The sequence below is a fragment of the Gekko japonicus genome, unplaced genomic scaffold, assembly GCF_001447785.1.
Source record: "Gekko japonicus isolate JY-2015 unplaced genomic scaffold, Gekko_japonicus_V1.1 scaffold313, whole genome shotgun sequence".
Classification (NCBI taxonomy): domain Eukaryota; kingdom Metazoa; phylum Chordata; class Lepidosauria; order Squamata; family Gekkonidae; genus Gekko; species Gekko japonicus.
Genome location: NW_015174283.1, coordinates 1,418,500 through 1,436,344, shown reverse-complemented (window position 1 = coordinate 1,436,344; position 17,845 = coordinate 1,418,500). Strand labels below are relative to the sequence as shown.

The 17,845-nt window shown below is 50.1% G+C and overlaps 1 protein-coding gene across 1 annotated transcript in view; it reads right to left on the bottom strand.

The window, feature by feature from the left end:
- Positions 1-17,845, bottom strand: part of NRXN2 (neurexin 2) — a 419,710-nt gene that overhangs the window by 33,157 nt on the left and 368,708 nt on the right. The window contains exon 22 of the mRNA XM_015423902.1: positions 10,960-11,282. Coding sequence (XP_015279388.1) covers positions 10,960-11,282 — 323 coding nt within the window. The remainder of the gene's footprint in view (positions 1-10,959; positions 11,283-17,845) is intronic.

Sequence of the window (17,845 nt, the reverse complement as noted above, 5' to 3'; positions counted from 1 at the left end):
GCTTGGAGAAAAGCGGCTGGGAGATGAGAGTTGGGGGGGGGGGAGGCAAATGGAGAAAAGGGAAAGGACTGAGCAGCTCTTCCCCCCACTGACCTATACAGCTGCCTGCAGGTGTTTATGCATCTCTTCCACCATCGTCTTGTTTGGTCCTTCAACAAAGTGCAGAGGACTGAGTCGGGTACTGCCTGCATGCAAAACCGGTGCTCTGCCACTTTGGGCTCTCCCGGTATAAGCTGGAGCTCAGAGTGGCGTCCATAGTTCTTCTTTCCCCCATCTGTAGCCTCAAAACAACCCTGTGAGGCAGCTCAGGGTAAAAGAGCACGACTGCCTCCCCCCAGCCAGTTGCATGGCAGAGGAAGGATGTGGACCCAGGTCCCTCCCTTCCAGGCTCGTAGCCGGGATTTTTTCGTCAGGGGGCATTTAAATTTCTTAGGGGGCACTGGCTAATTGAATTAAAGGGATACTCAGTTCCTTTTCTGCACCTGCAGTTGCTCGGGGGCCCTGGGCTGGATGGGAAGTTGTGGGGCCCTGCCAGTAAGTCAGGGGGCCTAGCCCCAAGATGCCCCACTGTAGCTACAGGCCTAGTCTGACTGGCTCAACATAATGTACTGTAAGCCAGAAGGCTCAAGTCTCACCTCCCAACTGCAGTGTGTGTGTGTGTGTGTGTGTGTGTGTGTGTGTGTGTGTGTGAAATAACACTGGCCTTCCTTACAGGGCTGTTGCTAGGAGTCCTGCGTTAATATACACAAAGTGCTCTGGAGACTGAAATGTGCCCAGCTCTGTGATTACCCATCTGTCCACTGGGAAGCCAGGGCACTCTAGGGAACCCAAGGCCACAGGCTGAGCATGGCAGTCAAGAAAGCAACACGGCTTTCCTGGGATCTGCCCCTTGAACAAAATGAGAAATTCTTTTTAAGCTGTCTCCTGACAACTTCCTAATGCACGAAATTTGGAACATGACATAATCTTCTAGCCTTGCAAGTCAGCAAACACGAAGACAAAATCAGAAAGGGGGGGGAGGCTGAATAATGTGGTGGACTTGGAATGAGTTCAGATTTCATCCCCACTCACTCACGAGGCTCAGTGAGCAACCACAGTCTAATCGCTCTTCCTAAGCCTGACCTCCCTCACAGGGTTGTTGTGATGTTAAAACAGGGTTGATGTCTGCTGTCCTTGATGCAGAAACACCTAGAATAAGATGGCCCACTCCAGCCTGGGAAATTCCTGGCAATCTGGGAGCAGAGGTATGTGTGTGTGTGGGGAAATTTGGGAAAGGATTTCACCTAGAACCTATAGTATACCTAGGGTTGCCAGCTCCTGGAGATTTGTAGGGTGAAGCTGAGGAGGGGCGGGGCACATTTCAGTCTCCAGAGCACTTTGTGCCATGGACTCCAACTTCCAAAGTGTCCATTTGCCTGGAGATCAGTTGTAATAGCAGGCAGTCTCCAGCCACCACCTGGAAGTTGGCAACCCCTAAGTACACCACAGAGCACGTTCTCTGAAGCTGCCATTTTCTTCCAGAGGGACTGATCTCTGTCGACTGGAATTCAGTTGTCGTTGCTGGAGAACTCCAGGCCCTACCTGGAGGTTGGCAGCCCTAAAGCCAGGGAGGGGCAGGCGAGGGAGGCAAGAGGAAGGGGTTTATAGAGCCGGCCCCGCCCCTCCTCGCGCCATCAGTATTCCGGAGCCTGCGCGGCACGTCTCAACCCCAGCGTGTCAGAATTAGCATAACAAAGGCTTGGACAGCAACCCGGGGCACGGAATCAATCACTGAGACCCGCTTCAGCCGGCGGAATATAAACGAGCAGGTTTCGCAGGCAAACGACGGGCAGCAGAGACGCCCCCTGCCTCCTGCTCGCGCCACCGCTCCAGTGCGCTTGCTCCGGCGAGGCGTTTTCCCCTTCCACTGAGCGCCCTCCAGCACAGGGAAGCGGCGGATACACACCCCACCCCCACGCCGCACTCCCGCCCCCCCGGGGGGGGGGGGGGAGGCATTGCAAGCAGCTCTTGGCTGGCTTCGTCCTCCCCCCCCACCAACTTGATCCGTTGTTTTTTTAGCAGCTTCCTTCCGCCTCCCCCTGCACACATGCCAGTCTCCTGTCCTGGGGGCTTCAGCTGAGCCATGGCTCACCTGGATTTCCTCTCCCAGCCCATTTTCTTCTTCCAATGCCAGGGTTCAGCTCGGGAATGTGCAAGGATGGAGGTGCCCGTGAACATGTGCAGAGTGCTCTCCTTCAGAGCTGGCGGCTTAAAGTTGGCAGCCTCCAGGTGTGGGGGGAGGGGGCGGGCGGCTGGAGATCACCTGGAATATGGCTGATCTTCAGGTGGGGTGTGTGGAGATCCCCTGGAATTATGGCTGATCTCCAGAGGCCATACATCAGTTCTGGAGAAAAACGTCTGCTTTGTATGGAATTGTCCTCTGCTGAGGTCCCTCCCCTCTGCAAATCCCTAGCTCCACAGGCTGTACCCCAAATCTCCGGGAATTTCTCAGCCTAAAGTTGGCAACCCTGTGGCTGCATCTCAGGGCTTCTAGGTCAGAGGATCTGGAACCCAGACAGGACCGAAGGCCATTCCTAGCCCATCTCTTTTTTTAGAGACTAAGCACGTTACTGGCCTGTCAGTCTGTGTCTCCCTCTGACACAGGATGTGAGCAGATGAGAGCAGGAAATAACAGAAGGGGGGGGGGGCTGAAGCGTTCCCAGAACTTGCCCATCATTCCAGGTATAACTGTAGTGCTGTTGATGCGAATGCACTCTGCACATGCTCAATGGCATGCTCAAGCCTTCCCCCTTTCCAATGCTGAGAGATACTTGAAATTGGAAATACACTCTGGGTCCCCGCAGGAGCGGCCGCTTCCCACTCTGCAACCCTCTCACTAAAAAGGTACCGAAGCTGTCCCCCTGAAAAATGACAAAACCCAGCAACCAGGAGTCCAAATTCCCAGCACTGCAATAAATGTCACACCCCAGGCATTCTTGAGTGGCGACGCACCATCACAGCCCGTATCCCGCGGAACATGGCCGGCTGCCCAGACTCCTGCTTCTGGGCCAGGCTTGGCAGGCGCCGATTTGCAATGAGCCGTGCGCTGCCCAGTGAGGATGCCCGTGGGAAGCCAGGCAGTGCCCCCTCCAACTGTGGCACCAAGTGGCCAAGGGGAACGGCAGGAAGGGGCTCAAGGATTATAAAGGGCCCTTGGAAAGCTGAGCGAGTGTGTTCCCCGCAGAGGCTCTTGAAGACAGAGTTGGCTGGTGAGTCACGAGAGAAGCTGTTGACTGGCAGGAGGGGTCCCCCAGTAGTCGGGGAAACCTCTGTCTTTTCCACCCCAAGAAGAGCTGGCTCTGGAGCCCCCCACTCGGCAAGCAGAGGCCCCTGGGAATCGCAGCACTTTATCTAATCTTCCTCTGCTTGCCTGCATGCTTACAGTGGCCACGCTGCCTCCGAACACCCTGGGTATGTGGCTCTCTCCCAAGGGTCCTGAGCATTTAACACCCTGTTTAAATGCATTTGGAGCACGAGAACATGTTGGATCCCACCCCCCACCCCACCCCTAGCTACTCTAGCGCCAGCTGAGAGGGGGAAAGTGGTGTCTCCGAGCGCAAATCCGAATGAGTGCTTGGGAGAACTGAACCAGGCAAGGGGTGGTTATTCCAGATGAATTAATGCAAAATACAAGGGGATGATTTCAATTATGGGTGGCATCAGTCAAATCTCTCCCCCCTCCTCCCAATTCCTCTCATATCTTCACACCACCTGTCTCTTCCCTGTCCCACCCCCCCACCCTTCCAGGGATGCGAAACCAGGCCGGCCTAATTACTGCCACAGTTGCCGTGGCAACCTGAAGAGGACTTTGTCAGCGTTTTTTTCCAAGCAGCATCATCTGTGCCATCAGAAGGAAAACCCGACTGCTTTTTTTAAGGGGGGAGGGTTAATCCCCCCCCACCGTGTATTGTGTGGTTGTGGGGAGCACCCATAACCAGCCCCCTCCCTGACTTGTGTGGCTCCTAACAGAAGAAGTAAGCCGGAAGGAAAGGAGGAGAAGGAGACTGAGCTGGAGCTAAGAAGGTTCCTTCAGCTATCCCAGAATCTGTGGCATGTATGCAGCAGACCATCTGTGTGGAAAGGAGAGTGTGCCATGTCCTCTTCAATGGCCAGGGTTCTGGGAAGCCGAACATACATTCTTTTTTTTATCTACTGTCCTTCCAATGCACGAAACACCCTGAAATGTGGTGCAGTCCGCTGGCTGCAAGTACTGAAAGTCCTGGGTTCAAGTCCCTCCTCTGACATGGATTCACTAAGGAGCCTTGAGGAAAAGCTCCGCCGCCACCTCACAGGGATACTGTGCGTGGAAACCGCGCCACACATTTTTAAAGGGCTTAATAAAGATGCTCTTTGCCTGCAACTGAGAAAAAGAGTGGTGCGCCTATTAAATAAAAAAACAAAAACGGTTTAAATGAAAACATTAAATAAACACTTCCATAAAGGGAATAAGGGTTATGGCTTATTGCACTTGTTCCTTGTGTGGGTTATCTTGTTTGTACTGCATTGTTTTCTACATTTTGTCATCCAGTTGTTGCACTGTTTTATACGGTTCTTCTTCATGGCATTGTTCCCTCAGTTTTGTAATCTGCCTTGAGTCAAAGCAAGAAAGATGGACTAAGTAAATAAAAATAAATGTCCCAGTTATCAAGACTTGAACAGCCAGCATGGGCTCTTTATCTTAAGGAAGCTGACCCTGTGGACCAGTTGCTCCCCTTGAAGCAAAGGGCTATGCCGCCTTCCAGACGCAAGATCTTCTTTGGCTGAAGCTCAGTCTTTTACCACTGTGGCTTCATCTCTAAGGGAAAGGCCTTCTTGGAGAGCTGGGGGGGAGGGGCACCATTATTTGATGGTTTGTAAGAGGAGGCGCAAGGGGCGTTCCAATGAACTGATGCTGGCAAGGTCTGACACTGTCGCAGCTGCACTGGTGAACTTCTGGTCTCATTAAATAGTGATTGGATCTGTTAATTAGGTGAGGATTGTTTTTTAAAAAATCTATTATCGGATTGTTTTAACTTGCCGCGACGGACAGGTATCTTCTGTAAGCCGTCTTGGACTCTTTGGAGGAACGGTGGGATAGAAATGCAGGAGCCCAGAGTTGAGTAAGCAAGATGGGGGAACTGTCTGGCCGGGGAAGGCAGCCTTAGACATGATTGCTGGACCAGCTGTAAAACGGCAGTGTGGTAAGTAACTAAGAGGGAGCATGAACGTCACACCCAAGGCTTCCAGACTGCAGTGGAGAGGGTTTTTGGTCCGAAAGCCCGCAGCTCTACCCTTCCTGGAGTATTAGTGGAAGCCCGGTGTGAAGAAATGCATTTTTTTCTTTCGAGGTTTGACATGAGCAAAACTTTCACTCTTTTAAAAGGTTTTTCCTCTCTCACTCTCTGGGCGGAGAACAGGCAGGAAGGGAGGAAGTCAGTTCGATTGCTTTCCAGACTTACATCAGCCCACCTTCATACAAATGCTAATAGGTCTAGACAATGGGATGGTCAAACTCCACCCCCCACCCCCCAGAGCAGGGAATGGAGACCTGGAGGTGTTAAACACTAGACAGACTTCAGGAAGGAATTCCTGAAGTATCTCCAGAAAACGCTTTTCTGACCTGGCCTGACCTAGTCAGTTGTTGATGAATAGAGAGGTGATATAACTCCTGGAAGTAAGAAGGACGGTCTCTATTGTGCCGTGTCCATCAGAGCAGACAGAACTCTTAACTGAGGTCTGGAGGTGGCGGACATTAGCCATGTGGTTGGCCTGAAGAGCTGGACGAAACTTCAAGGTAAAGGCAACTCTGCAGCGATCTGTAGCTTCCTAAGCTAAGGAGCCTGTCTATATTTTAACATCTGATAGGGCATGTATAGAGATGGATAGAGGAATTGCATTATACCCATTTCTTTTGAATCCCTTGCTCAATCTGGTGCCATGCTGAGAGTATACTTATGAACATTTTCTTTTTAATAAATACCAGGCGGGGCAGGCGGGATATAAATTAAATAAATAAAATAAATAATACTTTATAACTTTTGATGCTGGTGGTGGTTCTCTGTACTACATAGACCTCCACTGTCTTGGACACACTATTTTAAAAGGAGTGCCGGGAGGAAGGCAGTAAGTTGGCAAGTGGCTGTTCCTCCAGGGGCACACAAGGCAGTAAATGGTCCCCGTGGTGACTAGACACTGGGCAGCAGGAGACACAGAGACAAGGCCTCAGAACTGGGACAGGAAGCTGGGATTCCTGACCCTCCCAGCGGGCAATTCCTTACAAGGGTCAGGTGGTGGCGGCAGGTTACTGGAGAGAGAGTAAAGCCTCTCCAGGTGTTGGGAGAACCTTGGGAGGATAAGGTAGAATAGGGTCTTCAGGCTGGAGCATGTCCGTTTTGCCACACCCTGATTCTAGAAGCACTTAAGACAGACACTTCAGCACAGCTTGGGGAAGGAAGACACTGACTGCTTCCACTGGGGGGACGGGACTTTTCTCTGCAAGGAATGTAGGAAGCTCCTGCATTTAAAGGGAATGTCCATGAAACCCTGTGCTCATTCTGAGCATGACTTGTGGCATTGGGGCTTCCAAACCACATTAAAAAATTAAACCTACTCTGATCTGGGTCACAAAGGATTCTTCATAGTGCTTGCAGGGGGCATGCCTGTGTGTACTCTTTTGTCTGTTGCCCTCATGGGGAAGGGGGTGGACCTGAGCTCTGTTTTCGAAATGGGGCAGGGCAGCTTGCTGCTATACGTCATTCCCCTCTGTTAAGCTCTCTGAAGGGCTTTTTTGTATTCCCTGCCAAGCTGTGCTGTACCATTACAGTCTGGCTTGGCTAGGAAAGCAAGAGAAAAGGCTCTGGTGGTGGTGGCAGGGACCAAGCGCAGTCACCATTACACTTCTCCTTTTGCACAGGCACGAAGGGAAGGAGCAGGCAGCTAGAAGCAGCAGTGAGAGGGGTGAGCAGATCGTGCAGATGTCATTCCTGCCCCACTTGCTCTTGCTGCCACAGCAGGGGCAAATATGTGTGGCCCTGCGTGGAATCAACCACTGTCCTGCTAAGCCAATGCTCTGCTGCTTAAGAGCAGCTTCTGCTTGTTACTGTTGTCAAGGGATGATTTGGGGGGGGGGGGGAGGCTGTGTGACTTTGGCAGAGAATGGGCACGGGGCAAAGAGTGCACCTTGGAGCCCCCGGATCTGGAAGGGTTCTAGATAGTGTTGCCTGCACCAGGTTGGGAAATACCTGGAGATTTTGTGAGTGGAGCTGGATGAGGTTTGGGTAGTTTTAGGGAAAGGACTTCAGTGGGAGACAATGCCACAGTGCTCACCTTCCATGGTGGCCATTTCCCCCTGGTGAACTGACATCTATTGCCTGGAGATCAACTGTAATAGCAACCACCCCCTGGAGGCTGGTCACCTTAGTCCTAGAGGAGAACGTCCTCCATAGCCGTAGTTCCAGAGTCCGTACAAGTGGCGAGGGGGCCTCCAAAGCCCACAAAGTATTAGGGTCTTCAGTGGGCTTCTTCATCTCTTCCTGGGGCGTTTCCTGTGACTGGGATTCAGACATGGTCTCGCCAAAAGGCTCTCTTTGTTAGAAACAGTTGGAGACCCCCTGCTCATAATTTCCTGCAGGCAACAAGCTGGTCAGAATTGAGAAGCACAGTGAGGTTTTCCCAGGGATGGCTCCGGCCTTACAAAACCAGTCACCCTGTGAGATTTGCCTAAGGTCAGCTCGGCAACATTTTGGGGGCCAGCTGGTAGTTGTCGCTCCTTTGTCTCTATATTTGCAGGGCGATTTTATTTTATGAATGGCAGTTTTATTTATTTCATCACCTGCCAAGAACTCTTGCTGAATTGGGAGGGCAGTTTAAAAGGGAATGAGCATGCGACTAATTATGAATCGTGCCTTCTTCACTGCTGATTGCACACGGGGATGAAGAGCTGGGACAGATGACTGGCATATTATTAGGCACGGGAGAGGCGAATTAGATTGATAATGGTCACTGGACCAGTTCAAAGTAATGTATGAGGCCCATTCGGCACTCAGGCTGTTCTCTGCAGCCCGGTTGTGACATTAGTTGCATCTGGAATTACAACAGAGAATCCATACCACTTTGGATATAGATCCATTTTCATAGCTCTGTGCCAGCCTGCAAAAGGGTACATAGGGGGTCGCAGTTCTGGCCCCTTCCCCTCTCCTTGCAGACACCAGCGAGGGTCTACTTCTGGCCCTTCCTTTGTGCCGACAGGACACCCCACAGCCAGCGCTGCCCCCTTAAAGGCCATTTTTCTCGAGACATTAAAAAATAATATCTCAACCGGCGCCAACTCTTTGTCGTTAAAGCGCCAATTCATCACAACGTTATGGTGCCAATTCAAACAAACAAATGCAATGGTGGCAGCCGTTGGTGTACAGCCCGGGAGCTGGAGGAGGAAGTCCCAGTGAATGGGAAGGACCTGACCGTTAGCCAGGATACAAATGGGGGAGAATGCCTCTTGGCACTCCCCTGCGGCCATCTCAGGGTGTTGTGGAACAACACTGCAAAGATTACCAGCCAGTGCTAAGGCTGTGCTTGCATTTTGCAAACTAGAAGTAGATTGCAAAAAAGAAAAGGGGGAAGGCAACTTGGAAAGAAAACACTGGATTGTTCACGATGCTGTGTGGAGCCTCCCAGCAACGGGTAAGGATTGACTGATGGCCGTTGCACCATGATTGCCCAGCATGGAACCGATCAGACAGTGCTAGTTTTTGATTCTCACTGAACCTTTCAACTGATGGGCATGCCAGGCGTCCGATGAAGAGTTCTGTGAAGTTCACTGTTAAACTTTTCATCATTAAAGAAACCCCCCCTCCCAAATAGGTTTTTTAAATCGGCCAAGTGTATTTCTTCCTGAAAGTGGGATGCAAATGCCCTAAACAAACAAAATAAGCAAACAAACATTAGGGGATCTGCCGTCAATTCCCCGTTGGTGTCCCTTTTTGCTTTTTAAAATGTTTTAATATTTTTATGTGATTTCATTACATTATAATATGTATGCAGCTGGAGTGGTAATTGCCTTTTATAGTGTTTTGTAAAGTGCCCTCAGTGCCAATTGATGTGGGGCGAGTTGGGGCTTATAGAAATAAAACTCGATGCAAACATGTGAAGCCGGGCTGAGCCCCCGCCTCCCGGAGATCTGCTCGAAAAGGAAAAGCAAGGAGCAGAAGAAGGGCAAGGCAGGTCTTGCTGGGTCCGTGGCAAAAGCACAAACACGCAAACCCAATTCTGGGACTACAATATTAGCAGAAGAAGCCTGGGTCCCATCCAGACCTGGATTAACCATTAAGCAAAACAATCACGTGCTTAGGGCAGCAAGGGAAGGGGGGCACCACAGAGGGGTTTTTTTTGCTTATGTTGTTAATAATTTTTTAAAAAGTTTATATTTAATATATATGGCTTGAGAGAGAACTGAATTTTTACCACTTATTTAACCTTCAGCACTTATTGAATCTTAATGTCTTATCTGGAGATCTCCAGGCCCTGCCTGGAAGTTGGCAACCGTAGGCTTACTTTGTCTGCCCTTATGGACAATGGAAAACTATGAACCCTGGATGGGGGACTGCATGGAGAACCTGGGGAGAGCAAGACGGTGAGACTTCAAATGAATGCAATGACAAGTCTTGAAGGGTTCCGCTTGGGAGTAAAAGCCCCGTGAAAACATGCAGCGGGCCAGTGGTGGGAGGAGTGATGGCCTCATCCATCCGTCCATCTTCTGCCTCTCCTCCAAGAAGCTCAGGGCAATGTGCATGCCCTCCCCCCCCCCCCCCCCCGCCCACATCCTATTTCTGTGCATGAAGGCTTGGAGGGGATGTGCTCATGCTGGATCCAGTCCTGGAGTTCTGTTTGTTCAGGACCTGAACTAATCACTTTTCGTACACGTCTGCTTTTAATTTATAACAGACACCGAAGAGCATTTCCTGCCATCCACGGAAATACAGCAAAAGGGCAGAGTGTAGTTTTGAGGGATCTAAACCAGCGTTCTAAGAAACATGTTTTGGAAACAAACGAATCCAAGTCTCTAGTCCCTCTGAGGCTACCGAGGCAAAATGTGGTGAAATTTCATGCCGGGGTGGGGTGGGGTGGAGATTGAGTGCCCTGCAGAGTCCTTAGCTCTCCATTTTCCATGCCTGTGTGTGTGTGTGTGTGTGTGTGTGTGTGTGTGTGTGAAGTGCCATCAAGTTGCTTCCAACTTATGGCAACCCTACGAATTAATGACCTGCAGCGTGTCCTCTCCTCAACAGCTTTGCTCAGGGCTTACAAAATGAGGGCCGTGGCCTTCTTGATGGAGTCAGTCCATCTCATGTTGGGTCTTCCTCTTTTCCTGGTGCCTTCAGTTTTCTTATGTTATTGTCTTTTCCAGTGACTCTTGTTTTTTCATAATGTGACCAAAGGGGGATAGCCTCAGTTTAGTCATTTTAGCTTCTAAGGAGAGTTCAGGCTTGATTTGACCTAAAACCCCCTTCTTTGTCTTTTTTGGTGGTCCACGGTTTCTGTAAAACTCTCCTCCGATACCACACTTCAAATGAGACCATGCCTAGCAGGAGTAAATAAATTCTACAAGTGAAGCACATGTTTGCTCATCGGTAATTTAGACTTGCTACAGAACTGAGTTTGTCTGGGGGCACAATTTAGGTTCCAGTGGAACGGGACTCTGAAACTTTCAGTATTCTTGGTTCCTCTTATCTGAGCCCCCCTTTGCCAGCTCCCCCTTTGCACCTCCTGCTTGGCACCAGTCCCCTCCAATGTTTGTATTGATTGTTTTTAGAAGAGTTGTTTTATTGTATGATGTTGTACGCCGCCCTGAGCCGCTTCGGCGGGAGGGCGGGATAAAAATCAAATTAATAATAAATAAATAAATAAATAAATAAATAAGTCCCCTTCAGGGTCCTCCTTCCAACTAACCTGGGTGATGCTGTCGCGCATGGTGGGAGAACGGCCGCGCCGCGTCGTGGTCGTGGCCATGGTGGTGGTGGTCTCCATGATGGTGGTGGACATGTCCGCCAGCAAGGTGGTGGCCGTGGTCTCCGTGGTCATGACAGACGGCACCTCGCCCACCAACCGCAAGTTCCCCTCCACCTTCACGTTGGGGTCACTCTCGGCAGCCAGGGACAGCACCTTGAGCCCATTGTAGTAGAGGCCCGAGATCTGGCCCTGGAAGGGCCGACCTTGGTCCCGGCCTCCGATCTTGATGGCGGCCTGGCTGTTGAATATCGTCAACTGGCGACCTGTTGGGGGAGAGGGAGAGGGAAGGGAAGACACAGAGAAGAAGGGAGCAGAGGGCGAACAGAAAGAGGTGGCAAAGGTGAATCGGGGGCTCGGTGGAGAGGGAAGCTCAGCATACAGAAGACAAGAGGCGCAACGTCCAACTGGCTGGGATTCAGGGCTCAGGAAGGCAGGCAGCCGCCCCCCCCCCACACTCCCTTTGCTTCCTGTGACCCTCCAAGCTGCTTTGCTGCATTTTTTGTCCTTTGTTTCTTTCAAGGATTCTGTTCCCCACCTTTCATCCTTCCTCCTCCTACCCCAAAAGGCATTTCCACCCTTTTCCTCCTCATCCATCTATCCAACTTCCCTCCCTTCTTGCCACATTTCATTGCCTGGGACTAAATGGCCTTCATTCACCAAGACTTCCAGTAAGAAGGAGCAGGACGGGAGGGGGATGCCCCTGGGATCAACCGCACCGTCAGCCCAGGTCATGGCCATGTCCTAATATGCCAGCGGGGCAAAAGAACCGATATTCACTTGCTCACCGGAACCAGGGGGTGGAGAGGGTGGGCTTCCGACAACTCAGGAGACCGGAATCAATCGAACGCAGTCTAGACTTTCTACAGTCTTATCTAATCTATTTTATTCTATTCTTATGGCAGCTAGATAAGGGGGGGGGGGGGGGAGAAAGACAGATCTGAAAGACAGACCATTCTTAGCCCGTTTGTCTTTTTTACTTATATTTCTTTGTGTGTCTTTCTATCCATCCATCACGGCAACCAGTTCATTTTGCAGTTTCTTCTCCTGCTCTCTTGACAAAGTACCCATCTTAACAACCCCCCTCCTACCACCACTGCCACCTTGCACTTTCCAACCAGTTGATCCGCTCTGGGATGCGCCTTCATGCACCCTGTGCAGGACGAAGAGTGAGCGAGCATGGAGAGGGGTCTATGGCCCGGTGGCTGACAGGGAAATAATCAAGGAGACTTTTGGGTGCCTTCTGGTTATGACAAATGTCCTCCCTCTCTGCCCTCCTCAGGCAGGTTCTTAAACCCCGGGAGGACATTGGTAGCTGGACTGTCTTCCCCCATTCTACATGTGAGCTGCAGGACCTCCACCCCCTTCCCAGTCCATCTAGACAGGCTGCTATGGACATCCTGTTTCCATGGCAGGACAACTCCAAGGATGCTTGGATGGTGAGCCAGGTAGGAACGGTGCAGGTGTGGCCAAGAAACCCACACTGAGGACAGCTACTGGACCATCTGCTGATTTGGGGGTGGTGTAGAGAGCTCCGTAAAGAAGTGCCTGGTTCCTTTGGAGCATGAGCATGCGTGTGAAGAGCCTGGCAACTAATGCTGGGAGTTGGGCCTAGTCAGCAGAGGAGTGCATGTACTGTTGCCGCATCAGATGTGGACAGTGAGGGTTTTTTTTTAAAAAAAAGAAAAGTAGGAAAGAAGGGACAAGGAAGAGGGAAGAAATATGTGTACAGCTAAAGGGGGGGGACAGTGGGGTAGGTGTGGTGAGGTGGAAAGGAAGGAGGCAACAATTTTAAGGAAGTGACAGGAAGAACAGGTGAGAAAGCTCTGTGTGGAGATAAATTGTTGTATGTGAGTGTGCGTGTATGTGCAAGCAACACTATCGTCTCCCTGAGGGGGTGGGGACAGAAAGAAAACATGGCAAACCCGAAATGTGTCTGGGTGTGTCTCAGAAGCCTGCTGAGTCATGGCAGCAGAAATAATCAACGGATTGCAGGCTGGGGTGAAGTGTTAAAACAGGCCTACTCAGGTGTATTCAGAGGGGCGTACATCCAGGAAAGTGTTCTTAGAATGGCACGGGTAGTCACCTAGGATTACATGAGAGGTCTGTGACAGGCCTTCCCTGGGGTGTCTGTGTGTGTACCAACTAGGATGGGTGTAGGGGGAGGCCCAGTTTAAAGTTCCACCCCCTGAGTACCTTTTCCCAACAGAAGTAATCTCTCTCCCCTCAAGCTGCTAATAGGCTCAACAATGTGTGGGGCAAAAGGCATCTAGGGTTGCCAGTTCCACGTTGGGAAATCCCTGGAGATTTTGGGGGTGGAGCCAGAGGAGGGCGGGGCTGCGGGAGGGACTTTAGTGGGGTATAACACCATAAATTCCACCTTCCAAAGCAGCCATTTTCTCCAGGTGAACTGATCTCTATCGCCTGGAGACCAGTTGTAATACCAGGCGGTCTCCAGCCACCACCTAGAGGTTGGACTACCCTAGAGGCACCTGTATTGACAGCTGAATAATGGATCAAGGAGGCTGATTTCTACTACATAATTGCATAGAGGGGAGGGAGAAAGCCTCCCCTCCCCCGCATGGCAGCCCTGATATAACCAGGGAAGCAGCTACATTAGTCTATTGTGGCAAAACAAAACAGAAATCCAGGGGCACCTTAATTGTCCTGAGCCCTGCCTGGCAGGGAAAGGAGCGGGATTAAAAAAATAAGAATGAATAAATAAATAAATAAACAATTCTAGCATGAGCTTTTGTGCATCAAAGCTCACTTCTTCAGATGCCTTCCCTGCTGCTTTTTAACAACAATAAAAATATGTTGTGAGATCCAGTCATGAGCTGCTCTGCTCTGTGATTGGTACTCTAGTATGATTAGCAGCCACAAGATACCCCTGTATCGCTTGGGTCTGTGGTGCAGGGGAAGCATGGGGCCATGGCTCAGCGACAGAGCATCTGCTTTGCACACAGATGGTCCCAGGTTTAATCATCAGTTAAAAGGATTAGGTCTGTAGATTATGTGAAAGACCCCAGCTGAGGTCCTGGAGAGCCACTGCTAGCCAGAGGAGACAACACTGATTAGACAGATCAAAGGTCTGACTCAAAATCTTGGCTTCACGTGGTCAAGGAGATGCTGTTTGCATTGCTGGTACAAACAGAGAGAGTATCATCTTAGCAACCTGTAGGTTTTGTCGGACGGAGCGACTCCAAGGAAGTCATCTCATATCAGGAATATGGTGTGTGTGGAAGAAAAGGCTAACCCCTCATCAGAATTACGAGCTACAGTGGCTGCCATTTCTGAAGGAAAAATGTGCTGGAAATTTGATAATGGATCTCCCTGGAATTTCATCTGGTGTGGCTTTACTCATCTGCAAAACTGTTTCCTCTCCTGAGACAGACTTACTTGAAATGCATTGGGTATGAATGATACTTTTTTTTTTTTGGTTGGTCTATACACTTGAGGGTGCCATGTGGGTCTACAGAAGGTGGCAGAGTGTGAGACGAATGGGTTTTTGGAGGGTACTGGGGTCGAAGGGGCACTGTGTGATAGGGTCATGTGGCTTGCCCCCTAAAAGGGGGCTGAATGGGCCACTGAAGGCGGGGTTCAGGAGTTCCTTTCCCACATGGGAGGCGGATGAGGCCTAGCCAGCCCAGGGAGAATAGGCTGGCACAGTTGTCAGCCCCCCCCCCCCTTCTCCAGGGGCCGCTCATTAGTGGCTTCCCCAGCCAGCTGCGAAGCTTCAAGCTCTGCCAGCACCAGACTGGGAGAGGGCCCCCCCCCCTCGCTCACTCTTCGTTCAAACGGTTTCACATGGATTTAAAAAAAACACAGCAAAAGAGATGGAGAAATGTTAAAGGGAACGTCTGTTGCAACCCAAAAAAAGCGTCTCCAGATGGAGCTGACTGAACCTTCCTAATCTGTTCTTTAAAAAAAAAAAAAGGGAAAAAAACACACCATAAACAGAACCCTGACTTTAAAATAAACAGCTCTGGGGTTTTTTTGTGTGTGTGTTGAGAAATTTGAAAATGGATATTTTTAACCCTCTGAGTCTCTCTCTTTTTTTTTTTTTGGCCCCTCCTTCCCCCATTTAGAAAACAAGATTATTCCTGTTTAATTTTGCTGTTGGTTCAGGGTTAAAGGCCCGGGCCCAAAATAAACAGATTCCTGTCAGCCTCTCCCAACTCCCCTGTCTCCCCCCCCCCCTTTTCGGTTTAGAGCCTTAATTAGTTTTTGTTCTCAAGAGCCAGTGTTTCCTCCTCTGATTTAATGTCATTTTTTTTTTTTTTGTCGCATTTCTTCCCTACCTAGATGTTTGGCTGGGTGTGTGAAAGCGCACCAGCATGCAATACCTCAACCATGTGTGCATGTGAACGCTGCTGCTCTTCCTGCAATGGGGTCTGCAAACAGATTCTATAAAACCACAACATGCTTTGGAGCAAGACAACTCAATGGCAAACAAAAGGTGTGTGTGTGTGTGTGTGTGTGGTGCATGAGAGACAGTGTATGTGTGTGTGAGAGAGAAGAGAGAGAAAACAGGACATGTGTGCATGTGAACGCTGCTGCTCTTCCTGCAATGGGGTCTGCAAACAGATTCTATAAAACCACAACATGCTTTGGAGCAAGACAACTCAATGGCAAACAAAAGGTGTGTGTGTGTGTGTGTGTGTGTGGTGCATGAGAGACAGTGTATGTGTGTGTGAGAGAGAAGAGAGAGAAAACAGGACTTGTGCCAAATGAAACATCTGTGGAAGCCAAGACGACTTAGCAACCTCCTGGGAGGCATAATTCAGAAGCAAATCTGCCTGAGTAGCCGATATCCCCCCCTGGATGTGTTCCTCCCTTCACCGTTACTCTTTATCGCCCAGGCAGGCTGGAGCAGGCAGAAACCCATCCTCCCCATTCTTGCTGCTAGGCCAGACAGCCCTGCGAGTTTGGGCAGCCCAGCCCAGAAGAAACCTACAAGGCAGCAGGGCTGGGAAAAAGCAGCGCAAGTGCGGTGGGGCCAGCAGAGGTGCTAAGTGGCAGGAAGAAATGTGCCTATGTGAGAGAGACGGGCTTGGGTTCAGCTCAGCCTGGAGTTTAATTAAAAGAGGGTGCCTCTGAACATGAACAGAGTCGTTTTTAGTATCTCATCGCTGGGCAACAACTAGCACCCATAAGAGCTAGAAGGGAGTCCAGGCAAATGTGGGCTCATCCCTCTTTCTTTTAGAGACTGATCAACTCCCTCCTACCCTAGCCGGACTAGTCCCAAAGTCTTCTTCCAGCACCACAATTATAAATAGTAAATGCAGATGGCAGAGGCTGGGTCACTTCGATAGGGCAGGGCTTGGCAAAAGTTACTTTCTCCAGAACAGGGAGCCCAGGTCCTGCATCAAAGGGAGATGGGACTCTTGCTGGGCTAGTTGTGTGTCTATGCTTACCAGTGGGTTTCGGGCACTAACGTGTTCACTTTGTGCGACCAGAGGCTAAAATCTGGCATGGCATTGTGCTCAAATGCCCTTAAAAATCAGGACCAACTGTCAGTGCCCACTGGTAGATGCAACAGCTGTAAAGTGAAGTAATCATGAGCATGAATAATAATAATAATATTAATACAGGTTCAAATGCGGCTTTGTTCCCTTAAGCCAAGCTAGATGAAGATTTACGCATTCTCTGTTCTAGAGAATCAAATCTACTGTATTTGGTAAATAGCTCTCTCTTGTTATAGATGGAGAAATCTTGTCTTTATTGTCAGAAAGATCTTGCCTTTGTTAGTGCATTTTGTGTTAGTGCTGGGCATTAAAAAACCAACAACAAACTGACCCCCAACGCAACAGCACACATGGATGGTCATAAGCAGTCCGATCTCAGCTATAGCCTCCTCTGCCCACTTTATCCAATCCTTGCAAGAGTGTTAAGTCCGAGGCAGCTCTTGGCATACTGAGGCTGTCTTTCCCTCTCCAGCCCCCCAAAAAGCTGGCAAAGAAGCAACTGCGGGAGTCGAAAGCGTTGCAGCAAGAGAAGAGCGGCCTCTGCATGCTAAAATCATCCTTCAACGTGGACCTTCTGCTGCTATAAATGAAGGTATTTTGCTTGGAAACCAGACAGGAACTGGGAATAACTCTAGCCCAATCCTCCCTTCACTTTGTTGCTGCAAATATATGGAAGAAGATGGGCTTTTGTTGCCAGGATCCAGTTCTGCTTGTCACATTCCCCTTTGGAGGATTCATGCCTCAAAGCGCACTTGTACAAATTGGGAGCCAACTGCGGTCAGATTTGCAGCCAATGTCCTCATGAAGCTTCCTCGCTCAACATGGACTCCTCCTAAATATAATATTTCTCCCCAGTCATCTGCTCTTGGTTAGATAGAGGAGAAGGGTTTGCACTCTCTTCTGCTCTCTGCAAAGGACAGCTTACAGGACCCATGCCATTAAGTGAAAAATCTCAGTTCAAGCAAAGAAAACAACAACAAAAAATTGTCTTCTATCCTTTCGGCTGGTGGAATGTTCAAATGCCTCTAAGAACAAACCCCCACCCCCACCCGGATGGCCCAGGCTAGCCTGATCTTGGAAGCTAAGCAGGGACGGCCCTGGTTAGTGTTTGGGTGGGAGACCGCCAAGGAAATCTAGGGTAGTGACACAGAGGCAGGCAATGGCAAACCACCTCTGTTTGGACCACCATTAATCGGCTGCAACTTGATGGCACTTTCCACCACTGGGAACAGGAAAATAAGTTCATGACTGAAACAAATCTTAAGAACTGGGGGAGGGAGACCCTTGGATCTAGAATTTCCCGATGGATTTTGGTCTAGGGGAGAGATGCCACAACAAAACCCACTGGAGAGGGAGAAGCC